Source organism: Suncus etruscus, chromosome 4 (genome assembly GCF_024139225.1).
Source record: "Suncus etruscus isolate mSunEtr1 chromosome 4, mSunEtr1.pri.cur, whole genome shotgun sequence".
Lineage (NCBI taxonomy): Eukaryota > Metazoa > Chordata > Mammalia > Eulipotyphla > Soricidae > Suncus > Suncus etruscus.
In genome coordinates, this window is record NC_064851.1 from 93,965,172 (window position 1) to 93,988,228 (window position 23,057).

A 23,057-nucleotide genomic window follows, 5' to 3' on the forward strand; every position below is an offset into this window, starting at 1 on the left:
TTGCAGGGTGCAGTCCAAGAGGTCACTGAGTACTTCTGAGGTGGTCCAGGTATCCTTAAGCATTGCCAGGCCCAAGATTCACTGCATTCTTAGATGCTGAACCACTGGTTGGTTTTTTTTTTTTTTCAGGAAGCATCAACTTTATTCATACCCTATCCACCACAAGTGTGGTCAATCTCAACCATTTATGCATGCTATCCTTAGCTTTCCCTGCGTCTTAACTTGTCTGGCCATGTCTTTTTCTCATACCTGTCTATTCTGGCAAATGGGGCAAAAGGCTGGTTGGGTTTTTTTGGTGGTAAAACTCTGACAGTGGCCCTGAACCTACTGAGAATGACTTGGGAGGTTCAAAAATAAAAGCTATTTTATTTATATATGTATTTATGTGTGTACGTATGTATATTTTGGGCCACGCCTAGTGATGATTTGGGGTTACTTCTGGCTCTGCACTCGGAAATCACTCCTGGCAGGTTCAGGGAACAATAGGGGATTGAATTTGGCTTTATCTCTGGTTGGCCACATGCAAAGCAAATGCCCTACTGCTGTGTTATCCCTCCAGCACTCATTTTATAATAATAAAGTTTTTACTTAAGTCTCTATGTCCTCTGGTATCATTGTAATCACAAATAAACAGAATTTCTCAGTATTCTCTTAGCTCAACTTGTACTCGAATCTTGACAGAAAAAGGCCATAAGCACTAGATCTGGTAGAAGATGTTAGAAGTAGTAATAATTGGAATCAAAATAAATTAAAATAGAATGGCCTAATGGTATTTAATAATTATTCATAATAAAATCAAGATTTTTGCTATACTAAATGTATTTTGTTTTTGTTTTGATTTTTTAATTTTTAATTTTTATTATTTTTATTTAAGCACTATAATTAAAAACATGTTTGTATGTTTGTAGTTGGGTTTTAGTTATAAAAAGAACACATATTCCCATTCACCAGTGCATTTAATCTTCTTTGATCACTACAAACTTATTGTTTGATTATGTTATCATTTACAATTTTAAGCTGCCATGACCATTATAAAACATAATTTTTCTATACTGTTAATTAATTGAAAGTGCTATCAATACATACTCAAGAAATTAAAATGATAATCTCTGTCACCTAGGTGACCTATGATAATTTTTCAAAACTGTTAATTCAATTTGTTAAATTGAGCTGTGGATTTTACAAAAGGCTTTATAATACTATGAAATCTATATACATATCACAAAATCATTTGACAATATAAAAATCCTGTTAGCCCTTTTCTAAATTTTTGTTTTGTTTTGTTTTGTTTGTTTTGGGGTCACACCCGGCAACACTCAGGGGTTACTCCTGGCTCTATGCTCAGAAATTGTTCCTGGCAGGGTGGAGGACAATATGGGATGCTGAGATTCAAACCACTGTCTTTCTGCATGCAAGGCAAATGCCCCACCTTCATGCAATATCTCTGGCTCCCCTTTTCTAAATTTTAACATTAGTAATAGAAATTACTTGTCTTTTAGGGCATAAAATTTCTACTTTTAAGATATTTTCCAATTGTTATCAGGACATAGCTGTTTAATTACAATAAATAATCAAATATATCTTACTATATATTTTGTTACTACTTCAAAGGTAAAATATTTAATAAAATTTTCAATATTTTACATCATATACCCAAATTATATAGTGTTAAAAAGACTTTTGCAAAAGGACTTCTTGCATCTCAGTACGCCCACATCCACATCTGAGTTTCTGTTTGCTCATTCAAATTTCCAGTTGCACAGACATATTCTGTATCTTTAACACTATTTTTTATTGCAAAAACACAGGGCTTTATGATTGCTCTACTCTGTACATCTCACACTGCACAATTTATATCTATTATCTCTGGATAAAGACTGGGAGTGAAAGAACAACAACACCCTGTCTAATCCTTCAGAGAGTTTTAATGAGGCAAACTACATTTCACCTTCAGAGCATAGCAAACACACTGGGGTGAAAAATCTGCCAAGCTCAATGAGTGAAAAAGTAAGAGTAAGGATGAGTATGACTCTATTAGAATCAATCAACTACATAAGCTCTTAGGTAATAAGTTTATAGGCACCATGATAAGGATCTGTAATGAGCTCAAAGAAATGATGCCACAGTTATTTGGGAAAGCACAGTCTGAAGGTAGAAATGTAAAAATGACCATTAGAAATGATATAGTGATTAGGGAAAATAAAAATTAAATAGAAGACAACAGTTGTAGAGAAAGAGCAACTGAGGAAAGATTAGTGAGCTCCAAGATGAGATCTAGGGAATGTAAAGAAAACATAAAAGATGGAGAAAAGTCTGAAAAGAAATAAAGAACATACCAGAAAACTAAATGATGAGTTCAAGTGGAACAATATAAAATCACTAAAGTGTTTGAAGAATAGGAAAATGAATCAATAAAAAAACCACCAAATAAATCACAGATAAGGATTTAACAGATATAAGGATGACAGAAGAATTCCTGTGAAAACAGATTCAAGAGAAAAACTCTAAGAAACATCCTAATCGGAATTAGAAAGGACAAAGTCAGAGACAGAATATTGTAAGCATCAAGACCAAAGAAGGAAGCTCAAAACAAAAAATTTCCCTTGGCTTTATAAACAAATTTATTTAATGGTACCCTAAAGGCTGCAAGACAATTGTAGAACATAGTATTAAAGAAAGTGAAAAAAAACTCAATCAAATAAAAACCTCACAAGTATAATCCATCCAAGTAAAACTTTAGATTTGAAGGAATAATAACTTTATACACAAATAACAGTTAAAGTATTTCACAACTTTGAAACAGTTTATCAAGAAGCAATAAAGGTATGTACATTTTTAAAGACAAGACAAAATCTCAACACTTTTGCCATTTTTGCCACATTTGCTCATGGAACTTATAGTTATCCACTTCTATATTAAGAAAGGCTTGCTTATTCCTAGCTTACTAAGGTTTTCATACTTTTTAAATAATGAATCAAAAGTTTCATTTGTTTTGAATGTTCTTTCTGTGTACATTTAGAAGTTTATAATCTCTGATTTTTTCTAAATGATGCAGATATGTAAGCATTATTTATATATAAGACCATATTTTATAGGTCTATCCATATTTTTCTATGTTAGCTCTGCTCTCTTCACTCTATCAAAATATTATTTGGTAAATTTATTTATTTAGTAAGTTTACTTAGTAATATATTTGGTAAATTTGTTTATTATATGAATTTTTAAAATGTACTAACATAATTATTAATATTTTAGAAGTATATATATGTAAAATAGTTTAAAAAACCTGTCAATTTATTAATTTGTAATATTTTTGAAATTTTAGGAGTTTACTTTTATTCATCTAATATGGTAATTATCACCATATCCATATAAAAATAATCTTCAATTTATGGGATATAAAGAAATATAGTATGGGGATATCACAAGGCCAAAAGAGATATTGACCACTTTAATGTGCTTCTCTGGATTTATGGCCAGTGGATGGGAGGGGTCATTGGAATATTGATGAAGGGAAGCTGGCACCTTTGTAATAAGTGTAGTATTGAAATAATGTATGTAGAAATGATAAAATAAATATATTATAAAAATAGTGATTGCCTCAATAAAATGGTAATAAAGTCACAAATTTTTTACTTTTCATAAAATTATATATTATTTCCCATATTCCCTTAATATAGATATATGTAATTATTATAAATAATGCCTTTAAAAACTAATCAAAGATAGATTTTATAGATTAGAATGAATATTAAATTTAACATTTATGTGTGTTTATATATGGTGCCATTAGATAAGACCGATGTGTCGGGATATCAGAGTACTCTGGAGATAATTTTAAATATATTCCTGAGTTACAGCCCAAATTTAGTCAATTATTCCCTCATGTTAAGAAGCCTTTTAGGAATCACTAATTTAAATATGTTCTCCAGTGGTTTCAGAATAACTGTCAGTAGCAGGAATATTGTCTAGACTGATGTTGCTCAAATTTTAATGTGCCTATGAATTGCCTGGGGAATCTTTTTAAAATGCATATTCTGATTCATTAGGACTAGATAAAGGCTTGTTCTGCATTTCTAAGTTACTCTCAAATGATATTAAAGTAAGTGCTCATGGGTATTATTTGAGCAGCAAGTTCTAGGCCAGACTAAACTGTTAGTTAATTAATAATATATGACATCACTATATATTCATAGAATTATATTCATAACATGTAAATAAAAAGTGTTTATCTGCTATCCTCAGATATCAGCTTTTCCTTTATCACAAAGCATTAATTTATTTAATTGAAGAATGAAGAATTTGGGTTTTAATGTTTTTATACTGATTGTAATTTAGAAATATGCTGAAGATTTAAAAACATTATAGTTGATGGATATTTATAAATCATGAGTATTGATTATTAAAGCCTCTAGTTTGAGATAAATAGAATTGAATAAAAATAAATTGATGCAAATGCAAAAGAATATGTACTGTTAATAGATTATAAAATAATTATAAAACTAGTTTCTTATTCCAAACACTAGGTCAAAAAGCAAGATGCAGCCTAAATACAAACAATTGATCATTCAGAAACAGGACAATAGGGATAAAACAAAACTCTTCTGCGGACAGAGCCTGGTCTGCAGAGATGCCAACTTACAATTGTGACTCGAGAGAAAATTATTCAGTAAGAACACACAGTATACAGATTGAGGGGGATATGCACAGCAATTATTCTAATATTGTATAATTAATTTATTATAATGTCTCTCAAATTATGTCATGTAGGTACTTATATACAAGAAAAAGTATATAACTCAGACAAAATGCAAGACATCTTTACTTTGAGTCTTTTACAACAGTTATTTAATTTTAATGGTAAGCATACTACTACCATAATCCATTTTTCTTAGAATTTTAAATCTTTCAGTGAATTCTTTCAAAAATCATTGAGCCCACACTTCACTTCCCAAAAAAGAATACAGAACTGAACACAGATTAATAAGAATCAACTACATTGTTTTTACTAAGAAGTTCAGTGAGAGCACAGCAGTTTATCTTAAAATGAAGCTAAGGTTGTTATTAACTTCTGGTTATTAGAATGCCACAACATGAGGACTACATATCAAGAATTAAACAAGTGAAACAGGGAATGAAAGACGATTTGCTAATAACATTATATGTAAATCTGTACCTGGATTTGACTCTTCCCAGCTCATCCTTAATCTTGTATCTGTCTATTACTTTGAACTAATTCTCTCCCACTTAAACTACATTGTCTTAGATTTTGGTGTTTAATGGACAAAATGCTTCTAAGAAAATCAAAACATCATTTGAATTTGATGAAAAGTTGACAACCACTAGTAAATTTTCTGCTTTAGTAGTTTTGTTTTATTTTTGGAAAAAATTTTTCCAAATTAAAATACAAAATCTTGAATAAGTAACAGTTTGCATCATTTGAATTCAATCCACACTTTAATTTCTCAAGATTTTTTTTGGGGGGGCCACTCCCAGTGATGTTCAGGGATTACTCCTAGTTATGTGCTCAATAATTGCTCCTGGCTTAGGAGACCATATAGGACTCTGGGGAATTGAACCATGGTCCATCTTAGGCTAGCCTTGGCAAGGCAGATGCCTTACCGCTTGTGTCACTGCTCCAGCTCCAATTTTTCAAGATTTTTAAAAGGAAATTGTAGCAATAACTAGGAAGGAATATGCAATGATTTTAATTTAATAGCTCCAAATCATACTTCTCTGTTAGTCTCTACATTTAGGTAGAAATATAGATACATTGATTTTTTTATTCTTGCCCTAAAAAGACTGCTTAATGCTTAGGAGATCAAAGTTGAGTTGTTCAGTAAACTTCACAATGATCACGATGTTTTTGTGTCTGTCTTCTGTTATGTACCCATTTAAAGTTTGATTCCTCTGATGGAGATGAAATTTTGATTCACAGTTTACTACCGCTGCTTTTTTTTTTTTTGAGATGTGAATCTCTTCAGATCTTTCTTCACCTCAGCCTTTTTTTTATTCTGAATCTACCTCCCATCTCATTATCACTTTTTTTGGACTTATTACCTTTGTGTAACTCATATCCAATCAACATTGAGAAATACTGGCAGAAGATAAAATAGTGAATTCACTGGGCAGCTTGAGGGCAATATGAAGCCATAATGATTACACAATTTGGAGCTGAGTTATGATCTAGACTTATTTAGAAGAAAGGTCTAAAGAAGATATATGTATCTACTTAACAAGGTCATATGGCCTAGCTAGTAAACAATATCTAACTCTATGAATTTTAACAATTTTAGCCACCTTTCCATTCTCCTTCCTTTTTTCACTCACTGTATTTTTTTTTAGATAATTAATGTTCAGCCTGGTGTAAGTTGCCTGAAAAGAGGGATGCTTTGAAATCTCTAGCAGAGAAACTTGTCCACTTATCTTACTCCCAATGATGCAATAAAGCCTTCTGAATGGAATAATCAAAATTTTTGCATATTTATGATTCTCAAATTTTCTGGCTCTTCCTCATTCACTTTGACTGCAAAGAGCTATTGTGAATTTCAGTGATGTGAAAAAAAAATACACAATGAAATACAGAGCTTAAATTTACTGGGCTCTTTTTAGTTTAAAGAGCCTTAGGGCAATTTAAAAATATGAATATAAGGAAATGGAATTTGTTTTGCTCTAAGTAGAGAAGTTTCTTTCTCTCCTGTTGGCATGCATCTTCCTCTCCATTTGCACGCAACACGTACAATCTCACAGAATAACAACCTTCACATTTGGTTGTGTGCACCCTTAAGATGGCACTTTATTTCATTAAGTAAGGGTAGTAAACTAATAGTCAAGCAATTTGGGGATGGATTAAAGCTTTATATATATACATACATAAATATCTATGTATATATAGTAAAGTATATATCATAATAATATAAACACGATGCTCAAAATATTAATTTTAGGAAATCATACAAATATAAGTTGATACAATTAAAAATTATCTGAGCTTGTATATTAGAAACTGAAAAATAATACTTCTTCGAGGAAGTTTTTACTCAGGTGAAGAATATTCAATATAAAGATATTCCATAGAACTGTTCCAGATAAAGAAAGCACAACATCTAACAACACATAATTGTTTAGGAAATATTATTTAATAGAATGAATATCTTATAATGCCTCAGTTCCTTGGACCCTCATAATTTTTATTACATTTTTATTATCAGAATTTGAGAACCTAAAAATAAAAAGATGCTATATGCTATATCTAATAACTTAAAGCTATATTTACATAAACATCAAAATCATATAACATAAAAATTCCACCTGTATAATAAATATTTTCAACCATGAAATTTTTTGACCAGATTATTAATTCACATCAAATTAGAACTTCAAATTCTTCCTCAAATTAAAAAGTGTTTGCATTTTTAGTGTGGTAAAATAGCAGTGACTGAACTAACAAGAGTAATACTTAAGTGTATTTCACAGACTTAATTACTTAAGGTAATATAAAATGGTTGTGTTGACCTTTTTCATTAAAAAAATTAACCCCAAACCTGCTTTTCTTAGTCAAACTAGTCATTGCATTCACCTGAGAATGCCATCCTAATTGGGCTCTGAAGTGTCTAGGAGGCTAGTGGTCTATGGGATCTTCCAGAACTGCACTACTGATGGGGATCACCAGCAGTAGTGTGGTGCCAGGTATACACTCTAACCTCGCTACTTTTGCTTAGCATCTTGAGTATTTTGTATTGCAAAAGATTATTAATGTACAGTTATTTAGATGAATGGATATCAACTGCCTAAGTTATTAACATTACTGATCATACCCAGAATCTTAATCATTTAGAAATTATTTATACAATCATAGCATAATAGAGATTAACTCATTCCAAATCTTTATTATCTGAGAATTTACTAAATATGCTGTAGGCTTTAATAGAGTTATGCATTGACTAGTTGGGTAGAAATATGGTTAATAACATTTATTTTTAGATACTGTAATGACAGTACAGAGAGTAGGGTACTTGTCTTACATGTAGCAAATCCAGGTTTGATTCTCAGCACCACATGTTTCCCCAAGCTCACCAGAAGTGATTCCTATGCTCAGAGCCAGGAGTAATCCCTGAGCATAGTGAACTATGGCTCCAAAGGGCAAAATTCTTTTTCAAAATATCATATTTTATAGCTGACATTACTTCAATTATAATTTATAGCACTTACTTTCCTTAGCTAATGATAATAATACAATGTTTCCTTAATTTTACACAGGTGATTTATAGCATTAGTTTTGTTTGGTTTTGATCATAATACAAATAAACAAAATAATTTATAATAATATTGCTGTTAACTACTTAAATCAAGTCAATAAATTAAGAGACAAATATTATAAGGCTTTTATGTATTTATAACTTATGCTATTAAAAGTACTCAATATTTAAATTCAAATGGAAGTTTAAATAAAAAGAAAATATTCAACACCACATATTAGTTTTTCAATCATTATCTATGTACTGTATTATACTGATGTACTGTACATTTTTGGTTTGTTTGGGGATCATATCTGGAAGCACTCAGAGGTTACTCCTGGTTTTGTGCTCAGAAATTACTCCTGGAATGCTCAGAGGACAGATAAGATCCTGGGGATAGAACCCTGGTTTCCAACTTGCAAGGCAAACGACCTATCTGCTGTGTTGCCATCCTGGCCCCAGTAGTAAATTTGTGGAGAATACAATCTTAAAGTATTTTTCATGAATAATTTTTAAATATAATAAATAAAAAAATTCCCTCTCTCACTTCAAATAAACTGAACATATGTTAAACTTCTATCCACTTAAAATAAACTATTAAATACCATTATTGCTATATTGTTTATAAACTTATTTAAAATCTCCAATATGAACACACTGAATTATAGCTGACTGGATTATGTTTTAATGATTTAAGGGTTCTCATTCTGAGAATAAATTCAGAAAACCCTTTCTTTTTGTTACTTTCATAAACACATTCATTTCAAAACATTTTGCCCCAGCTCATTATCAGTTGTTTATTAACTTATTTATTTTTTATTTTATTTCATAGCTCTCATTTGTTGGACTGGGATTTTGTGGAACATCAGGAATCCAAACAAATATCCTGTGAATGGCAAACATTTGCATTCTATTTTTATGTACTATCTCCATAGCTCACACAAATTAATTTTTGCTCAATTTGTGAGGTAATAATAATTTGCTTATATGAGTCTAAAACTCCAAATTTGGATTCTGCTGTTTGCATCCAAAATTCACTATGGAGATATCAACAAAAGATAAGTTTTCCTTTGATTAAATGCTTGTAAGAGACTGCTGCTAAATATGTTCAGAAATAACAAACACCTCACTATTATTACATTTAGGCTAAGTGCTGACCACTTTCCTCATACATTACAATAATACCCTGTATCTGTTGTCCCTTTTAGATTATATCCCAATCTTTTCTATAAAAATATCAATGCCTGTTGAACTTTTATTTCATATATATAATTTTAACACATCTTATTGTGCCTAGCTTCCGTGTATGAGTCTATTTTATTCAGTAACTATAGATATTAGTTATTCCTTCTAGGAAGTCCTCTAAACCACATAGAGTAATGTACATCCATGTGACATTACCTTTGAGATGATACATAGCATACATTATTCTATGCTTCTCTATACCCTTTTCCATTTTATTATCTAAAAGTGAAACACATACAAACAATAAAATAAGAAGGAATATAATAAAACTTTCAAAACAATAAATTTGGTCGCTATGAGACTACAGATAATGTTAACACCTCATACACCATTTTCAAGTACACAGAATCTAATCCTCACAATTCACATTGACTTGTATGTTATTAGACTGAGGAAGGTATCAATTAGTAAAATCAACTAGCATATAATAGAATCAGTTTCATTGAAAAGAATATAAAATATTTTCTTTTTTGTTATGTTTTGTTGTTTGTTTTTTGGGGGGCCACACCCTGCATTGCTCAGGGACTACTCCTTGCTCTGTGCTCAGAAATCACTCCTGGCTTGGGGGACATATGGAATGCCAAGGATCGAACCTGTGTCCACCCTGGGTCAGCCACATGTAAGGCAAGTCCCCTACCACTGTTCTGCATTCTCACTCCTATGCAATATTTTTCAAACTAAAAATCTTGACCTAGTAAATGAATAATAAAATTCTATTAAATATTTCAATTATAGTTAAAATAAACATACCATGAATGTATATATTAGTTTGGGGGTCACATCCAGCAGCGCTCAGGGGTTACTTCTGGCTCTATGCTCAGAAATCGCTCCTGGCATGCTCGGGGGACCATATGGAATGCAGGAATTTGAACCAACGTCCTTCTGTATGCAAGGCAAATGTCTTACCACTGTGATATCTCCCCGGCCCCTAATGAATATTTTAAAAGGGAAAAACACTAACCTTTTTTTCTCAAGGGAGGCTCCTCTGTTTCTCCTAAACCAAGAAAAAATAAACACATAAATTAAAAGTTTAACATAGGATTGGTATTGTTTCTACGTTTTCTCACTTTATTATGCTTATTACAAATATCTGTTATTGAGGCAGTAGCAATAGTACTGCTACTAGAGTGCTTACCTTGCATGGAGCCAACTTGAAATTGATCTCCAGCACCTATATGCTTCCCCAAGCATCTCCAAGAGTAATTCCTGAGAGCAGAGCCAGTGGTAACCCAAGTATTGACTGATCTGACCCAAAAGTAAAAAAAAAAAGTAATCTATATTGGTTTGTTCCTTCAAACACATGTTCTCCTTTGAACATGAGTATCACCAGCTTGTCTCTATGTCTTTGATCTTTGCTTGTACTGTGTTTTTGTATTTTCCCCCACTCTGAAGAAAACCCCATGATTTTTCTTATACAAATATTTCCACTCTTTCTTCCTTTCCATATTTCTTTTTCTTTTCTTTACTTTTTTCTTTCTTTCTTTCTTGGTTTTTGGGCCACATACACCAGTGACACTCAGGGGTTACTCCTGGTATGTGCTCAGAAATCGCTCCTGGCTTGAGGAACCATATGGAATGTAGGGGGATTGAACCGTGGTCCGTCCTAGCTGCTATGCCACCGCACCGGCCCCTCCCTTTCCATATTTCTAAGCAAGTTTTGGTTTTGCTTTATTTGGTGGGTCACACCCTGTAATGCTCAGGAGATACTTCTGGCTCTACACTCAAGAATTACTCCTGGTTTGGGGATATAGGGAAATGAATGCAGGTAGGAAGCATGCAAGGCAGATGCTCCACCTGCTGTACTATATAGCTCTGATTCCCTTCCTAAACAAGTTCTATTTAATAAAAGTTATCTTGCTTCTCTGAAATATATAGCTTTTTGTAAATATTCTGGCCATTGAAGTCTTTGTATTTTCTTCTAACATCCAGTAATTAAATAAATATTATTTATACCTATTTATATACATTTACTTGAGAAAACTTATTTTTATGAGTTTAATAAGGTTGTGGCAGTAAATCAAATTATACACAATAGCTCATATATCATGTCAATTTATGTTCTCTGCTGTTTAGTTTGACCTTTCACTTGGGTTAAACAAATACAAATTTAGATGATGTCTAGAAAAGAGTAAAATTATAGGAAAATTCCTGGTAGCTAAGCATGAATTAATCATTTCTGACTAATAAGGCTGACCCCAATATACATACCCTAAAAGATGAGATCAAAACACTTTATTCTTAATACATATCTTCAATATTAGTTTATGTGTATTTTAAATTTTCCACTTTCTTTTGAAATCATTAATATATATGAGAATATGAATAGTTTAGTTGTATAATTGTGACTTTTACAATATGTCCTTCCACTCTGTTATCTCCATTTGGTCAATAAATTTACTTTTGATTATTATTTTAGTAGAAGAGTTTTCTGCTATTTGACTAAGAATGTGATGTATATATTTATAAAACATTTATATAGTGTTTAGTTTTACTGTTCTTTTTGAAATCTTTCAGAGTATAAATTTGAGACATAGCTACTAAATTTTTCCCAAGCAACATAGAAATATGTGTTGCTACTGAGGATTTATAATAGTGAATAATAAGATTTCTCTACTCCAATGCTACTCTAATGGTTGCATTTAATTTTTCTGTAATAACAGATGAACTGTAAATGTAAGATAAAAGAAAATTAGACTAATTTACTTAGTTTGATTGTCTATTTTTATGTTATTAGATAAGGAAAGGTCCTTATTTTGGGAGGCAGCTATGCTAACTACTATACCACCAACGTAAGTATTTATTATGGTTTAAGCTAACATGAGAGTTTACTTCTGCTTAGTCATGAGAAAATCACTATAATAAATATTCAGTGTGTCTCTAGCAGTTTCATATGTCTATGATATTTTTACCTTTGCCAGTGTCTTCATCACCATCATCATCTTCATCTTCATCACCCTCAGATGAGATGATGTCTGACAACAAAGAGAAGAAGCCATATATCCAGTCTGTTGTTTCCTCCACAGCTCCATGTACAAATTTAAGAGGATCTGAGCCAATCTTGGAAATAGAGCTGGCTGCAAGTAATTAAAAATAAAACAATAAAAAGTTACAATAATTTTCCAAGAAATAGTTTCTATTTGTTCTTTAAAAACATGTCTATTTTATTAATTTAAGTATTCCATGCCAATACTTTAACTTTGAAATAGAGTGGCACAAGCACCTTGCCTGAGCTAACCTAGAATGGATCACGGTTCAATCCCCCAGTGCCCCATATGGTCCCCCAAGCCAGGAGAGGAGCTATTTCTGAGCGCATATCCAGGAGTAACCCCTGAACATCACCAGGTGTGGCCCAAAAACCAAAAATAAAAAATAAAACAAACAAACTTTGAAATAGAAAAGATATCTTACCATAATGCTTATTTACATTTCAGTAATAAAAAAATATTAGAGTATTTCTAGAATTTTTTTTACTAGAAGTTAACAATAAATCAATTGTACTTGGAAAAATAAATATGAAAGTAATTTAACACAAAAATTAAAAAACAAATGTTATACTTTATATTATGCCACTCATATTTCAATATAAAACCATTGTATAAATTATAATCAATGGAAAAATAATTATCAGTCAATATTATACTGAAAACAAGCAAAGAGAAAATATCTGTTCAATTTTTAGACAAGCAATAAGATTCAAGTTTACTTAAATAGCTCTTACTAAAATAAAACTATTAAATCATTTTAAATAATCGTGATACGTAGGAATAAAATTTAGAGGGGCTAGAGCTATAGCGCAGTAGTAGTAGGAAGTTTGCCTTTCACGCGGCTGATCCAGGACGGACCTTGGTTCAATCCCTGGAGTACCATATGGTCCCCCAGCCAGGAGGGATTTCTGAGCATATAGCCAGAAGTAACCCCTGAGCGTCACCGGGTGTGGACCAAAAACAAAAAACAAAAAACAAAAAACAAAAAAAGAGAATAACATTTAGAATCAATTAGGTATTGATTATATCAAGGTCCAGATGAGATTAGTCATTATTAATTGACATCCTAGGGCTTAAAAATTTTAAAAACTGGGCGCTGAAGTGGTGGCACAGTGGTAGGGAGTTTGCCTTGCACGTGGCTGACCTAGGACGAACTACAATTGACCCCCAGAGTTCTATATGGTCCCCCAAGCCAGGAACGATTTCTGAGTGCATAGCCAGGAATAACCCCTGAGAGTCACTGGGTGTGGCCCAAAAACAACCAAACAAAAAACAACAAAAAGAAAATTTAAAAAATTCTTAAAAAAATTCTGGCACCACATACAGTCTTCCAGTAACTGACAAAAATTACTCACAAGCACAGAGCCAAGAATAAAATTTCAGCACCATTGGACATGGAACAAAAATAAACAGAAGGGACTAGGGCAATAATACAGTGGTTAAGCCACTGTTGCACAAAGCAACTGTTGCACTGTTGCACAAAGCCAACATAGGTTTGATATTCACCATATCATATGGTCCTCTATACACCACTATCTGTAGTGATTCCTGAGTGCAGAGCCAGAAGTGAGCCCTGAACATTGCCGGATGTAGACCAAAAACAAAACACAATAAGAAATAAAAAATATGGTTTGTAAACAATTTATATTTTATGTGTAGGAATTACTAATTGTAAAATTGAAGAGCAAATACTTTTAAAATACAATTGAAGGAAATTTTATAATTTTCTAGATGCTCTTCTCATTCTATCAGGAGTCCTCAAACTTTTTAAACAGGGGGCCAGTTCACTGTCCTTCAGACTATTGGAGGGCCAGATTATAGTAAAAACAAAAATTATGAACAAATTTCTATGCACACTGCATATATCTTATGTAGAAGTGAAGAAACAAAATGGGAATAAATACAATATGTGGCCCGCAGGCCATAGTTTGAAGACTCATGGAAATTATTATGCAGGTCAAACAGATTAAATCTGACTGAAAAATCTGATCAATAATACAGCAGAGAAGTAACTTGCCTGCACATTGCTACCCACGTATGATCCCCTTCATATCATATGGTTACAGAGCATCACCAGGAGTAAATCCTGAGTGCAAAGTCAGGGGTAATGCCTGAACATTTGTGCATGCAACCAGGAACAAAAAGCAAAATATCTGACTGAAGATGTGACCACCTACAAATTTTCTATAAGTCAATACTGATGACCTACAATATTCAATTTAATTTTAGGAGAATATTTTGCTATCTTTAAAGGTTATTTTTGAATATTAAGGATTCTTCTTGCTTCTAAATCAGAGACAAAAATTGTAACAACAAATTTTAATATCTAATAGTTAAGTGCTCCAAAATTGGGCTATTACTCTGATTGAGAAAGGAAGTCATTGGAAGGTTTGAGCAGATAAATAAACTAATTTTCATTATGTAACTTCCTTTGCTATTTAAAGATTAAAAGAATACTAGGTTGAAAATAGAAAGATTAGTAAGGAATCAATTAAAATATTACAAATGAGAAAAAAATATTACAGTCTATGAAGATAGCAATATATGTGGTAAATGATCTAATTATAAATGTATTTAAGAAAATTAATATTATACTTATAGTTGGCTTTTAGATATCAGGTAAAATTTGGTGATGTAGGAAAACAGGATTGAGAAGTAACTAAATGAACTTTAGACTTTTCACACTAGTTCACCCAAAAAATGGGAGAAACTATTCACCCAGTACCCATCAAATAAGGCTTTAATATCTAAGATATACAGATACTGACAGAACTTAACAAGAAAAAACATCTAAACCCATTCACAATTTTGGAGAAGAAATGAACAGAAATTTATTTTTGTGTTTTATTTTGGGGCCACGCCCTTTGGCACTCAGGGGTTACTCCTGGCTCTGCACTCCTGGCAGGCTCAGGACAATATGGGATGTAGGGAATCAAACCTGGGTCTGTCCCGGGTTGTCTGCGTGCAAGGCAAATACCCTACTGCTGTCCTATTTATTGCTCTGGCCCCTGAACAAACATTTCTTCAAAGAAGAAATACAGATTGCCAAAAGTCACATGAAAAAATGCTCTACATCACTAATAATCAGGGAGATTATCATCTCACACCACAGAAACTGGCACACATAACAAAAATAAGAACAGGCAGTGCTGATATGGATGTGGGGAGAAAGAAACTCTCATTCATTGCTGGTGGGAATGCCATCTAGTTCAGCCTTATGCAAAACAATATGGAGATTCCTTAAAAAAAAAAAAGCTGGACATTGAGTTCCGGTATGATCCAGCAATAACCCAAGGACCACAAAAACACAATACAAAGATGCCCTCTGCACTCGTCAGAGAAACACATTTTGCAAAAACCAAAATCTGGAAACAGCCCTGGTGTCGCACAACAGATGAGTGGCTAAAGAAACTGGTACATCTACACAAAGGAATACTATGCAGTTAGAAAAAAAATGAAGTCATAAAATTTGCCTATACATGGAGATTATTATGTTGAGTAAAATAAGTCAGAGGGAGAGATTAATACTGATTGTCTCACTCATCTATGAGATTTAAGAAAAATAAAAGGCATAATAGTACCAAGAGACAATAGAGATGAGGGCCAGAAGGAACAGCCCATGATCTGAAGCTTACCACAAAAAATGGTGAGTGCAGTTAGAGATAAAACTACACTAAAAACTATCATGACAATGGTAGAAAGAGAAATATAATGCCTGTCTTGAAGACAGGTAGGGGTGGGTGGATGGGGACATTATTGTCGGGAAAGTTGCACTGGTAAGGAGAGTGTGCATTTTATGGCTGAAATCCAGTTATGAACATGTTTGCAATTATGGTGCTTAAATAAATATTAAAATATAAAACTTAAAGTGAATTTAGAACTAGTGGGTTTTATATCAAATGGAAAAATATTACAAATGGAAATTTTAATGACTTTAATGGATTGAGACTATTTTCCCCATTCCATTTCAGGAAAATGTATTTTTAAAGTACTTTTTATAAAGTATTCACTAGGAGCTTAAGAATAAAATTCTACAAAATAGATACCAGTTTAAGTATCCTTATACTCTATGCACTAAATATATATATATATATATATATATATATATATATATATATACTCTGCAGTCATATATATGGCCTGCAAAATGTCAAATCAGAATATTTTCATGAATTCTGGACTGTTTCCACAACACCAGTTTCTGATTTTTAGTTGTGTAAACTACATAAAAGTAGTAATAAATATGATTTTTATTTCCTCACTCAGATATCACATATGTTATAGTAACATGAGTAATAATAAACAGTATGATACAATTGTTAAAGATTTATCCCTTTTCTAGTTATATGCAGGTAATTGTACCCTTTTACTTTACATTTTTAGGTATATTGCATATATCACAGTGATACTACCTAATCTGTGTTACCTGATAAATATTATTCTAAGACCTTTAAATGTATCGGTAGTTTTTCTTTTTTAATAACCCAACATAGTAAATATTATAATCAACTAATTTTAATTATAAGAATTATAGAAGAAGAATATAAACAAAATGTTATGGGTATATTAATCAGTTTCATTATTATATTGTTATTTTGGGGACCACATCTGCTAGCAGACAGGGGTTACTACTGGTTTTGCACTTAGAAACTGCTCCTAGCAGGATAGGAGGACCATATGGGATGCAGGGAATCAAACCTGGCTCTGTCCCTGATGTGCTATCACTCTGGTTTAGTAAGTCTTTTTTTCACCCGGCAGAGCTCAGGGTTTACTCCTGGCTTTACGCTCAGAAATCGCTCCTTGCAGGCTCAGGGGACCATATGGGATGCCGGGATTCGAACCACTGCCCTTTTGCACACAAGGCAGACGCCTTATCACCATATTATCTCTCTGGCTCCAGTAAGTCAATTTTAAAGTCAGATTTTGTGTTGTCCAGAACATGTGTTTCAAGCATTCTCCTTATCACTATCAAAATATATAAACAAAATATTCATTAATAATTGTTAGTAGAATAAGGAGTATATATGCTGTTGTAGGTGAAAATAAGGATTTTCTTGTATAATATAACATAAAGCTTATACCATTCATAATCACCTTACAAACAAGAAGGCATAGCTAAATTGATTATCAAGAAAATTTTAAAAATGTAGGCTGGGGCCGGAGAGATAGCATGGAGAGATAGTAGGGCGTTTGCCTTGCATGCAAAAGGATGGTGGTTCGAATCCCGGCATCCCATATGGTCCCCCGAGCCTGCCAGAAGTGATTTCTGAGCATAGAGCCAGAAGTAACCCCTGAGCCCTGCATTTGAGTCTCATCACATTGCCAGGGTACTGAATTATCCATTGTTAATTGAGCACCCTAATTCCAGTGCTTCTGTTACAAGAGGTATGACATAATTTTCAATATTCAAATGTATTTTTATTTATTACACAAAAATATGTTACAAGATCGCTAGATGTTCTATCCTTAGGATGAATAATTGGATACTCACATTGACAAAGAGACCGAGGTAAACTTTTTGTACTGTTGTGGTGTTCCACCTCCTTTATTCCCTTCGTCTCTCAAAAATAGGATGAGAGCTTCCAGAAGGACTCTGCTCATTTTCGGCATATTTGATTTTTTCCCCAGTTTATTACTTTTCTCTTCTTCAAACAAAACCACATAACTTGAACTATCTAGTCCTGCCTCCCAAATAGAGTGGGAAATAAGTGAGGTACCAAGACCAAACAGGTGTAGGACCACTAAGTAGTTAGCTAGGCACAGAGTGGACCACTTATTCTGGCAGCCCGGGGGTTGAGGGAGGAGAATATGGGAGGTAGGACGGGAATGGAGGTGGAGGGAGGACAATTCGGTGATGGGAATTCCCCTGATTTTATGTTAATATGTACCTAAAATATTATTGTCAATGATATGTAGGCCACTATGATTAAAATAAAAATTATATTAAAAAAAGAATGCTTAGAGTTAAAAATTATTTATAATTATCTTCGGTCTTTGAAGTTAAATAACGCAGATACTTTAATTACAAGAAGAAAATATAACAAAGAAATTAAATTTTGTGATTTTTATTTCTTCCTACAGAACCAACCAAGTTCATGTTCTCTACATTAGTTTGACCAGCAGTCTTAAATTCTTTAAACTGTATTTGTCTTCTTTATCTTTTATATTCTGAGATATGTTTACTCTATTACAAGAACTAAGAAAAAGCCAGACAAAGTATATGCCGAACCGTATAAAATCAAATAAACAAATATCAGAAACAATGATCTGAAATTTTTCTTTATTTTGATTCAAAAATCAAGATATTTTACTATGGCCAGCTATGAATATTAATTGATATTTTGTTTAAACATGCTGTTATAATAGAAAGACATCATTTTAGAGAAGCTTTTTTATTATCAGAACATTCAAAAGCTAATAGTAATCCTCAAAATGTCTTTCCTTAAAATGTGGATATTTTGCTAAACAATTGCTGCAGTATTGCTAATATTTAAAAATTTAAACTAGTGTGTTGAAATAAACCAGTGTTTTATATTTTATTCAGATTTTAGACCACAATTAAACTTTGTGTCCAAAATGAATGCCCTACTCACCTTATCCTAGTGCAAATACTCTTTGATATTCAAATAAATTTGAGAGATGGGAGACAAACATCATATCCCTGCACTGTCTCTTACTTCACTGACATATTCATTAGCTTGAAATTTGTAAAGTACGTGTCCTTTTACCCACTTCACTTCGACCCATCTCAAATCTCTGATAACCATCGCCTGGTCTCTATATCAATCAAATAGGTAATATTATTATTATTATTATTATTATTATTTTCTTTGTTTTGTGGCCACACCTGGTGATGCTCAAGAATTACTTTTTGCTCTGTACTCAAGAATTACTTCAGGCAGTGCTAGGGATAGTGAAAATTGAATCTGGGTAAGTAATGTAAGACATGCACCCTGCGTGTGGTGCTATCTCTTCAGCATTGCATTTGACGTCTGCATTTGCTTTGTTTCTAATTTTTTTAGATTCTTCATATAAGTGGTATGCAGTGTATTATCCTTTATGTGATTTATTTAATTGCTTTGAGTTTGGAGTGTTTTTGTGGCTCCACATAAGTTTCAGATACATAATACTTTTTAAGAAGAATGTAATAAACCGCACATATATTTTTTCTATCTGGTTTTCTTTTAATTATTTGGATGCTGGTTCGAATATTTTCTATCCAAAATTAGAAAAGTATCAAATTTTCTAGACCTAAAGAAGTTATACATTTCAGTGACTACTCTCTTGTTAGTGAGAAGTGGGTAAGTGTTCAGATACTTAGTCTCATTATAATTTGATTTAATTAAGGAAAAATATTGAAATCATACATTGTCTAATGTGCTCTGAGTTATAAGCCAATTCTTCTTTAAAGTACTGTGAACTTACTTAGGCTTTGCTTTCAGGTTTAACTCAGCTTCTTAAACCTCTATGGGTGTCAAGAACTTAAGATGAATTTCTCTACACCCAGACTAATTCTCTCTATAAGAAGAAAGGAAATACAAGCAGGAAAATATTTTTAAAAATGATTAAAAAACCCCCAACAGGAATATAAAATATTCAGAAAGTAATTTGATATATTCCAATCAACTGTGTATTAATGGGTTTCTAATACTATAAATGGTATAATAGATGGCATAATAATTATTTTTTAACAGAGAGACTATATACAGAAGTTGAAATCCCAGGGGATTTTTTTTGACTATTTGAGTAGAGGGGCCTGGATTTTAGCCCACTTTGGCAATATACTGTGCTCATTCTTAGTTGTGCTCTCAGAGCTCACTCCTGGTCTTGGCAGGTATCAGTTACTTGCAAAGCAGGTGTCTAAATTCCATATATTCTCTTTCAAGCCCAGGATCTATTATTAACATCAATGACCACTTTTCAGCACATGCTACTATAAAGTTTGATTACAATATTAACCTCAATGTAGGAAATGTTTTACTTGTGCGCACGATAATAAGGCTTAAAGGCAGAGGCTATGGAAAAGAGGAAAAGGGATAAAAAGTAGAAGGAACACAGAATTCTAGATTGGAATTCAGTGGAAAACAGTGAATCTATATTAAACACTATAACCGAAATCCTCTCTTTTTAAATCATCGGTCTACATTGTAAAGCTTAATCGACTATTGAACCGAAAGTACAACACAAGAGTGTCTGGCAGGAGGTAGAGATGCTGTAAAATCAACTGTTCTGATCAACATGGGATGAACTGATTAGTGACAATGTACATACATAACTGTGCCTGGTCCTCATAATAATCTCATGGCTTCTCCTTCTCTGGCCTCATCATTCTGCTTCTGATTTAGTATCCTATTAATACTCCCTTTCCCCATTTACTGATACTCTCTCTGGTACTACCCATATTTAATTACAATAATCAGTCTGAAACTGGCCTTAAATAAATTAAGAACTGGCTTCAAAAGTTAAAATTCAGCACAGTCTTCAGGTCAGATGTTGCTGAAAAAGAAAAGAATGTCTTCTTTACTTACCGTTCCCTCAAAACCCAACGTACATGGAAAACAATGTATAATCTTCTAAATCAAAAATCTTTCTATAGATTTAAAAATACAAAGAGTATGTCTCAGAAGATAAGTCCACTAGTGAGGTTTTTGTTTGTGTTTCTTTTTGGAGGACATATCCAATGACGCTCAGGGCTATGCTCTCAGAAATCGCCCTTGGCTTGGAGGACCACATGGAATGCTGGAGGATCAAACCATGGTACGTCCTAGGTTAGCATGTGCAAGGCAAATGCCCTAAAACCTACACCACGTCTCCTGTCCCACTAGTAAATTTTTTAACTAACTTGGCAACCTTTCTATAAACATTCTTCTTTATTCATTGCATATATTATTTTTTACCTATGACAATACAAGCAAGTTGGTTATTTAGGATTTACATTTGCATGTTCAAACTTCTGACTTATTGCTTAAATAAAATCTTTTACTACATGCTGCCTTTTATCTCTAATAACTGGCCTCGAGTGACAGTGAAAGACTCTAATTTACAAGTACTTCTCCACTATTTAATGAAAATTGAGGAAAAAGTAAAATAAAGAACAGATATAGAATTATTGAAGATCATCAGATTCTAAAAGAAAAACTTGATTTACATTTGAAGAAAGTAAAATACATGAAATGTTGGATACTTAGATTTTGTTGAAAGAATAAAATAATGTTCAGAATGAAAAAAATGGATAAGAAAATTGTTGTATTGACTATAAAGGAAGTGGATGTCACTTTACAAATCTAAAAAGTGTGGCACCAGTACTTGCTATTCAGCATCCTAGAAAGTAGCATTTTATTTCTTCTTTTTTTCTTTTATTAAAAAATATTTTCTCAATTGAAATCTCATTAAAGCATCTTCAGTTAAAATTATATATCTATTTTAATATTTTTAATTTCATGACAATGTTTGTTATTTTTATTCTGTAACAGTTAAATTTTAAGGCAACAAGTAACATTACAGAATATAAATCTATGTACATTTCACTTCTCTTTCTCAATAGAACACAAATAAATCAATTTTATTATGAAAAACTGTGTTGTAGATGTTTAAGCCTGGAATATTTCCAAGTAGCTGGAACTAGATTCATGTCAAGTAAAAGGAAGAGTACATTCTAAGCCAAATAACAAACAACTTTTACTTTCTTTTACCTAAATCAAACATCACTATAAAAACTAGAAAAATCACGTTTTACTTGTATTCACAGATATGTAGATTCTACTCTATTAATTTAAAAGTATTTTTATTTTCCTGCATTAAAAATAATACTACTATTAGTATTAATTACTAAGTTCTATCTTTCTGTACTCAAATTTTAGATTTTTCTTTTTGTCTTAAAATCCACTAAAGTCAAAATTGTTAGTGGACAAACAAAATGGTCTGGGGACCAACATACATAATTGAATATTTGATTTTGTGAGGTAATATAAATTCAAATATAGTATAAAATGATATATATTATTATAATTGTTTAAGAAAAGAATTTTAAAACTAACAAAAAATTTAAAATATTTCTTTAAAATAAATGCATCTTAAAATCTATTAAGTTCTCTATATTTTTCACTCATTTTATTAAGGAACAATAAATTTTAATTAGAATTCAGAAGTCACTAGCCTACAGAAATTTCTCTTTTCTTGGAGTATCTATAAACAGATTGAAATTGTACAATAAACACATCTTTTGAGGTGTAGGAACTTTTTAAGTTCCTAGAATGTAATGCATAGCATCTGTATGCTATGAGTGCACATATCTATCTATCTATATATGTGTATATATATCTAATATGTATCATTCTACAGACATATCAAAGTATATGTGAAGAAATACACATGCTTATACATACATAAGTAATTATTAAGTATTGAAACATATACAATGTGGTAGATTTTTAATTTTTACTGAATTATTTTATTTCTCTAAACTCATAGCCTGACAAAAACAGTGCACCTGCTTAACTGGGCTAAGTGCCAAGGGGGGAAAATCATGGAAATTAATTTCCAAGAGCAGTATATAAATGGCACACCTCATTAGAAAAACTATTAAATGGCA

The 23,057-nt window shown here is 32.2% G+C and overlaps 1 protein-coding gene across 1 annotated transcript in view; it reads right to left on the reverse strand.

Annotated features, from left to right (window-relative positions):
- The window catches only part of TRDN (triadin), a 102,309-nt gene that overhangs the window by 75,353 nt on the left and 3,899 nt on the right, over positions 1-23,057 (reverse strand). The window contains exons 3-4 of the mRNA XM_049772619.1: positions 12,392-12,556; positions 10,444-10,476 (exon numbers count right to left, since the gene is read on the reverse strand). Coding sequence (XP_049628576.1) covers positions 10,444-10,476; positions 12,392-12,556 — 198 coding nt within the window. The remainder of the gene's footprint in view (positions 1-10,443; positions 10,477-12,391; positions 12,557-23,057) is intronic.